Genomic DNA, 7,713 nt, shown 5'->3' on the forward strand with positions numbered 1-7,713 from the left:
ACACACACACACACACACACACACACACACACACACTTTACAGGGGAGGAAATGTACATGGCTTTATGGAATCAGTAACTCTAGTCACTGCCCCTTTCTCCTATAAAGCTTTTGGCAGCGCATTTGGGTTGATGGACTCCCTATAAGTGTCCAGCTGGCTAGAGACCAGCCCCCCTAATGTGAACATACACACCATACCATGGGGTTCTCCAGAAGGAAATGATTGGTAGGCTACAGGAGGATATGTCGAGTCGATCACACTGTACGGACTAGCACAAACTGCGACGGTGCAAGTTTATGGAATATCATCCAGTTGAAGGGAAAGTGGAGTTTTAAAGGGTGGTTTCATGTAACAAGGGAAGGAGACTTTTCTTTGTTGCTATGGGGACCAATTGTTTCTCTTTATTGTGAAAGTGTGGATACTATAACACACTAATTGGAAGTGACGATAAAAAAATGTAGAACGACAAAGACAAATGTACAGTAATGTGTGGTGACAGTTCTTTTCAGAACGTTGGGTCGGGAAAAGACAGCGGGAAAGCAAAGAATCTTCCTACTCCAAATCCAAGCCATTAGCTCTGAAGGGGAATTACGTTATAGAGCTCTCGCTCACTCTCTCACACACAGTGACGGCCATCCCTGCATCTCTGGTCCAATTAAAACACACACTTTGTTGCCGTGAGGAAGAAAATAAAAAATACGTCAACTTTTATTTCTCTCTGCAATCATCTTTCCTTTCTATCCTTCTTTTCCCCTTTCAGGTCCCGCTCCTTATCTCAATATGTTCCTCACCTAGGGAACATCGCCACCCTGGATCACTCTGTGGCCTTGTCTCAATCAGTGAATTTGGAATGGTCCCAACCTTTGATGTATTTTACAAATATGTACTTTTTTTCGCACCTTCAGTGAAGACCCACAGGAAGGGGGCTCTGAAGACGGTGACGGAACGGAACCGCAGTGGCGGGGCTGAGCCAACACGCCACTCCCTCCTTCCCCTCCTCCCTCCCTCCCCCGCCCACCCAACGTAAAAAAGTCCTAAAAGTCCTTCGCCCGGGGAGGTGAGCGAGGGAAAGCGTCGGCTGCGGTCTCCCCTCTCTGGGAGCTGTGTTTGACCGGTGCTGCTGCCCTGTCAGAGGGAACAGGAGGGCGGCTATAAATCAAACCGGGATGCTAGCCCGAACCGCTCTGCATTCCCAGGTGCGAGGAGGCTAACGCAGGCCAGATTCCCATCTGCTGCCGAGCTTATCTGCTCTGGAGGCCGGCGAGCCGACCCCGACGCATTCCCAGAGTAGAGGGAGGAGGGAGGAGGAGGAAGATGGAGGAGAAAGGAGAAGAAGACGTTGCCGGTGCACGTGGTGGATGTGCTGCAGTCCCCCCGGACCTGCACTGATCTCCGCCTCCCGTCATGTCCTTGTGGAGCTTGTGTTTTCTCCCCCCCTCCCACCCCCCCTACAGAGAGACAGGTGTAGGGGGGTGTGAGTGTGAGGCTTTTCCTCGCCGATACCAACATACACGTATACAAATGTGAGCACGCATTCAGACATGCAAACAGAGAGATAAAGGGCGAAATACATTCACGATATATGCTAAATTACAAAGTCATATATGCAAACCTACGCCGACGACACACACACACACACACACACACACACACACACACACACACACACACACACACACACACACACACACACACACACACACACACACACACACACACACACACACACACACACACCACTTCCCAGGAACAACAACCAGCTGTGACAGCAAAAGGGGGTTGGATAGACATCGACGTGCGGGGGGATTGGTGGAGGCGAGCCAGTAACCCCCTTCCCCTGCAGCTCCCCCACTGCGGAGTGAGGCAACCGCCAACATCATCATCCTCATCATCCACAGCGGAGGCAGCAGCCCAGCCAGGCCAGACCAGGGGACGTGTCTAGGGAGTGGAGACAAGGCGGACAGGAGAAGGGGGGCAGTGGAGTCGATTGCAGCTGTGGATTCTTGCATCCCCCCCCCCCCCCCCCCCCCCCCCACCCCAACAAACAGACACACACACACACAGATACACGCGCCGCTGCTGCTGCTTCCGTGGGCAGAAGACACACTGGTCTGTGGGGGGGATGTGATGGTGGGGGGGGGGGGGGGGTGGCTGGGCTCCAGGCCTGCTCCAGCCCTCTCGCGCGGCACTCTCCGTCTCCCGCTGCACAGAGCTGCCTTTGTGTCACATGACAGAGCGCAGCGCCCCGGCCAACTCAACATCTGCAGGACAATGGCAGGGGGGTGTTTCTGTGTGTGTGTCTGTGTGTGTGTGTGTGTGTGTGTGTGTGCTTGTGTGTCTGCATGTGTGCCTGTATATGTGCGTGTTTGTATTTGTGTGCACGTGTTTGTTTGTGTATGGCTGTGCGTTTGTTTTTTGTGTGTTTGTGAGTGTCTGCGTGTGTCGCTGTATGTGTGTGTGTGTGTGCCTGCATGTGTAGTCGTATGTGTGTGTGTGTGTGTGTGTGTGTATGTATGTATGTAAAGTCTGCAGGTTGTAAGTCTGTCTTATGTATAAGCCTTAGGGTTATTTGTGCATGTATATGAGTGTGTGTGTGTGTGTGTGTGTGTGTGTGTGTGTGTGTGTGTGTGTGTGTGTGTGTGTGCGCGCGCGCGCGCGCGCGCGTGTATCTTGCATGTCTAGTTTAATGTCCATGTGTGTATTATAAGTGTGTGTGTGTGTGTGCAAATTTGTCCTGTAAATGTGTATTTTCGTGTCCATGTGTGTCCGTGTGTGTGTAATAAGTGTGTGTGTGTAATAAGTGTGTGTGTAGTGAGTGTGCGTGTGTGTTTGTCTGTGTGTATCTTGTATGTGTAGTTTCATGTCCATGTGTGTATTATAAGTGTGTTTGTGTGCATATTTGTCTGTGTGTATCCTGTAAATGTGTATTTTCGTGTCCATGTCTGTCCGTGTGTGTGTAATAAGTGTGTGTGCAGTGAGTTGGCGCGGGTCAAGGGAAGGTCAGAGTGGAACCAGAGGACAACTGGCTGCTGAAGAAGAGGACAGTTCTCTGTGCTGGCTAACTGGCTCACAAACAGCCATTGCAACACCAGTCTCACAGACTGTAGATTCATATCTAAGGTATGCCGGCTGACCACATTAAAATCTCTGCAAACGGGGCGTTGCACCCTGTTCATCTTTTATATTTGTTTTAACCAATCATGAGGCTTGAGGTGGGTCTCTGTCAGCGTGTAAAAAGCGAAAACAAGAGTCTATTAAGGTTTCAAATCAACAACAGGCAGCCGTGCCACTGTAGAAATACTCACGCTACGATTCAAGATTCGTGCAAGTGTTGCGGAGGTGTTTGTGCGGTGCACGCCATGGCCACGCGGACGAGTGTATAACAGGTGTGAATGTGCGCTGTTCGGTGCTGACGTGTGGCCTGCATGATGCCCACCGAAATTCTAACGGCATAACAAAGTAACATCACTAAAAATGGCATGCACATTCGTGTGGCAGTGTTGTTCGTTCAAATAAGGTTTTCAGTCTGCAATCCATAGCCATCCATGTGTCAGTGAGTTTCATAATACATAATATTGTTCTACACAATCAAACATGTACTTTCTATTATTCTGCGTTTCCGATATTTTGTCTAAAAGCCAATTGTGAGCTAATGCCACCTACAGTTTCATTGTGCGTTTGTTATTCCTCGATAGCAGAACAGCATTTGGCCTCCGGTATACTTTTTGTTCAACATTGGCCCACACAATTCAAATTTCTTAAACATTCAGACAGACGTATAACCAGCCACTGTTAAACCAACACATTGCTATTGCAACTCCTAAACCATCCACACAGAGCAACGCATCAAAATACAATTCACATGCACCGGGGGGGGGGGAAGGTTCTGGGTTAGGTCAGGTCAGGTCTGCAGTCTGCCTCTATATGTATCCCTACCTGTTCCTCCATTAGCTGTATTTGAATTAACTGCGCTGCTTTGGATCGACTACTACATGCAAAATCCTTTGCAAACAATTTGGATAGAAATGCAAAGTATTGCACAAAGGACACAGGACAAAAATCAAGCATGAAGACATTAACGGAAAACCTGGGCCGGTTTTTGAATTACAGGCATGTCGTCCCAGGCCCTGAGAGCTGATTGGTCGATCAGTACAGTTTACTTCAGCTTGCTGGCATTAGGCAAACACTTTATCATGGAGAAAAAGGGAATGAAAGCTCAATTTAACAGATTCTGTCGCATGGCCAATGCATCACTTTACGTCTCTCTTTACACTAGTGAGGGGAAAGAGTACAACAGCATTGAGTCAAGCATAAAATCCTTATACACACAACCTAGGCGATCATGACTAAAACATATGTGCTTTGAACAGGGGATGGTAAACAATAACCTTGGCTCACGGCTTCCCCCTGCTCCAGAGCTCCGTGGTAGGGGGGATTCTGCAGAGGGAAAGCCACAGGACTCAATCCATGTGACCGCTTTGGATGTGCTTTACTGACAAAAGGTGGCAGAGAGGACGACTACCTCGCTGAAGTCAAACGCTCTATGAAACAAGTAAGATACCTCTGAACAAATGCATTTGATTCAGTTGTGTCTGATCAAAATGGATAACAATTTATCAGGCATTGTAATTGTCGATTTTAGTATATGTTACTAATTTCTGACTTTTCTCGCCGCCTCAAATGACCGGCGGATATCTGAGCAACACGAGGTTACCCAAGAGAAAACTTTACTTGCGAATGTAGTTGTTAATGCAGCGGTCGTCATGGGAACGCCATGACCTCATTGCAGCACCTGCAGTTCTACGAGCGATCAGCTACCATAAAAAAACAACTGAGCATAATGGGAGCTTTCTCTCAAGCAAGTCTCCAGACCATGATTACTAGACCAGACCAGGTCTAAAGAGGACCGGATCAGGCCTAAATTGGGCAAGACCATATCTAACAGAGGCCTGCCCAAGTCACCCCGGGGCCATAGGTCATTCTGGAGTTGAAACAACGATTAATAATAACGCACCCTTTGTTTCATAAGCCATGGGGCGCACATGTGGTAGTTATTATTTGTGTGTTTTTAGTGGCGGGTGTTATTAAAAGCCATAAAAACTGAACCGAGTCTAATTTGTTCTTTTTTTGTTGGCGTTTATGCGTATGGCCGCGCCCGGTGTTTGTGCAGATGCTCTAAAATGAGGTAGGCTAACATAACAACCAACTTTATGATTTAGGAACCTGGAGTGGCTCCTGTGCTAATGAGCGCAAGCAGCACGAGGCAATACGTCATAATATGCACCTTGGGTACCTGTGCAGCATATATAACATGGACCCCTCAATAAATAATGAATCAGCTCCTCACAGCCACTGAGGCCCTTTTCACAACCCATGTCCCACCACTCGACACCTGCACAGAGGTGTGAACCATGCAAGACGACAGCCCGCCTGACCGGGCATCAGTTTGGGATTTAGTGACAGTCACCTAAAAACACCTCAACACTTAGGATTGGATGAGCTGAGGATAGAACCTGCATCAGCCCGCTCCGTCCCCATAGTGACCAGCTCCCTAAGTCACCTCTGCTGACTTCTGTCCTGTTGTACGCTGACGGCAGGTGAATGCCCGCACACAGGAACAACGTTTTGAGTTTCAAGGACGCAGTGACACAAAACTGAAGAAACTGCTTCGCATTGAATGGCAATGGGCTTGGGGACGTTCCGATTGAAGAAGCAGTTGTGAAGTTCCAACGGAGAAACTGTGGACGAAAAATCCACAGCAGGACTTTAAAGGTTTAACGAATTGTGGAAATTGTTCAAATTTGAAGGATAGACTGTAAGTGGTTCTGAGCCAATCCCAATCAAAATAGGGGGGGTTGCTGAACCTGCAGATCATTTTAAAGTGCCTTCTTAAAACATAAACATCAGTGGGCTTGATCAATGCATCAACATGAGGGGTTTTGTGACTGAACCACGGCAAGACACGCGTGGATCTGAAGAAACAAATGGCACACTTACCTTTCCTCAGACGCCTCTTTAAACTAAACCGTCAAGAGCCACATGGCAGGGCTTTTTCATGCATTGTATCCAGGGTTATTACGGTGAATAAGTCACAAATAAAACACACAAACACAGAGATACAAGGGCGGTTTTCTTTTCATTGGTCGATAACGCACAATGCTTTATTCAACTAACCAGGTGAACAAGGCTACCCCCTCCCCCCCCCAGTTCCCATGAAATCGCAGCGGGGGCCGCCACGGGAGGGCAAACCGTGAAGCGAACCACATTGTGTCGCCGAGAAATGTAATAAACGTGGTTCTGTTGTCGCCGTGACTGGCAGTGCCCTGGAATGATCCGGCGTTTACAGGCAATCTCAGGGGGAGGGTTGCTGAAGGTGAAGCAATCGCTTACATGAAGCACTGGGAAACCAAGTACTGGAATAATCAAAGATGTTGTTGCCTCATTTCCATTTAATACAGAAGTGGGGCCTTGTAAACTTGCCCAAACGTTATGCGAATTGCATTATCACACTACACAATGCAAGCAGCTATATTTTATTAATTCAACGGACCAGAAACGATTTTGGCGGACGGATAAGGAAGTTACCAATGGGTGGATTTTTTTTTTTTAGCACATTTGACATATGGCTTCGTCCTAAATTTGACAATTAAAATAACAGTTACATTGGTATGGTAAAAAAAAGAATCCTTGGCTTAATTAAGATGCATATGCTGTTTATGTATAAACAGCATATGGACTCAAGTTGCAAATATAAGACTAGTTGGTTGTTGTAGTTTATGTGGACGTTTTTCTTCCCCCCTGTGTCTTGACTTGGTGGCTAACCTGGTCTTCTGAGATCCCCAGGTCTTCTGAGATCTCTTCTGACGTCCCGTGGTCTTCTGACTTCTAGCCCTGGAGGGTGGGGTTCCTGCGGGTTAGCCCTCCGCTGGGAGGAGGCTCAGAAGAGCGAACGCTGTGGGCAGCGTCTGGCCCATGAAGGGAGGGCTGGTCACGTCTTCCACTATGATCACATATTCACCTGGAAACACAGGTGAAACAGGTAGCTTAGTTAGCAGGCAGTAGGTGGCTGAACACTTTTGGGTCTGCAGGCTACCTGTAGGCCTTTCTGAGTCAGGTGACATTACCTCTACCTGCTCATTAAGAAAACATTTTATTGAAATAAAGTCACTGCAAACTGCTCTGGACTAGAGCGTAAGCTAAATGACTGAATAGTGACATTTAAATATGTTAAAGCAATTTTAGGATGAAATTGAATTGATAAACAGTCAACATTGCTTGAATATAGACCAATACCAATTTAATATTTTTTCCCAGATTTGAAGGATCTGAAATGTGTAGCTGAAACCAGCGGCCTACACAGTGAAATGAATTTAAATGCTGGCCGATTGACTGTCGGTTCCTCGACAAACAAGATTGGTAATTTCTCTCCAAATAGTGTTTGCTACGCTTTATTGGATCGTATTCATTTACATTTGACAGGGCAGATGTTGGTAAGTACCGTGTGTTATATTTTTACTAGCATGAATTAATTAGGGTGCAGGGAACAGTGAAGTGGAATGCAAGATTGTATGTATGTGTAGAATGTTGAGTGTTGTTTAACTGCTCAGCACTTGGTTTCTAGATTCTTCTGAAGTTCTCTATGGCAAACTTTTAATGTGCCGTACATTTTTGATGAATAAAGAGTTTTTCCATTGCAAAAAATCAAAAAGGTT

At 47.0% G+C, this 7,713-nt stretch overlaps 1 protein-coding gene across 2 annotated transcripts in view; it reads right to left on the reverse strand.

Annotated features, from left to right (window-relative positions):
• Nucleotides 1–6,183: 6,183 nt before the first annotated feature.
• LOC115552271 (MORN repeat-containing protein 1) overlaps nucleotides 6,184–7,713 on the reverse strand; it is a 42,368-nt gene continuing 40,838 nt past the window's right edge. The window contains exon 15 of one of the 2 annotated variants that reach the window (XM_030368197.1): nucleotides 6,184–7,019. In XM_030368197.1, the coding sequence (XP_030224057.1) occupies nucleotides 6,916–7,019 (104 nt within the window). In that variant the 3' untranslated portion in view covers nucleotides 6,184–6,915. The remainder of the gene's footprint in view (nucleotides 7,020–7,713) is intronic. The other variant, XM_030368206.1, reaches the window with a different exon arrangement.

This window comes from Gadus morhua, chromosome 1 (genome assembly GCF_902167405.1).
Source record: "Gadus morhua chromosome 1, gadMor3.0, whole genome shotgun sequence".
Classification (NCBI taxonomy): domain Eukaryota; kingdom Metazoa; phylum Chordata; class Actinopteri; order Gadiformes; family Gadidae; genus Gadus; species Gadus morhua.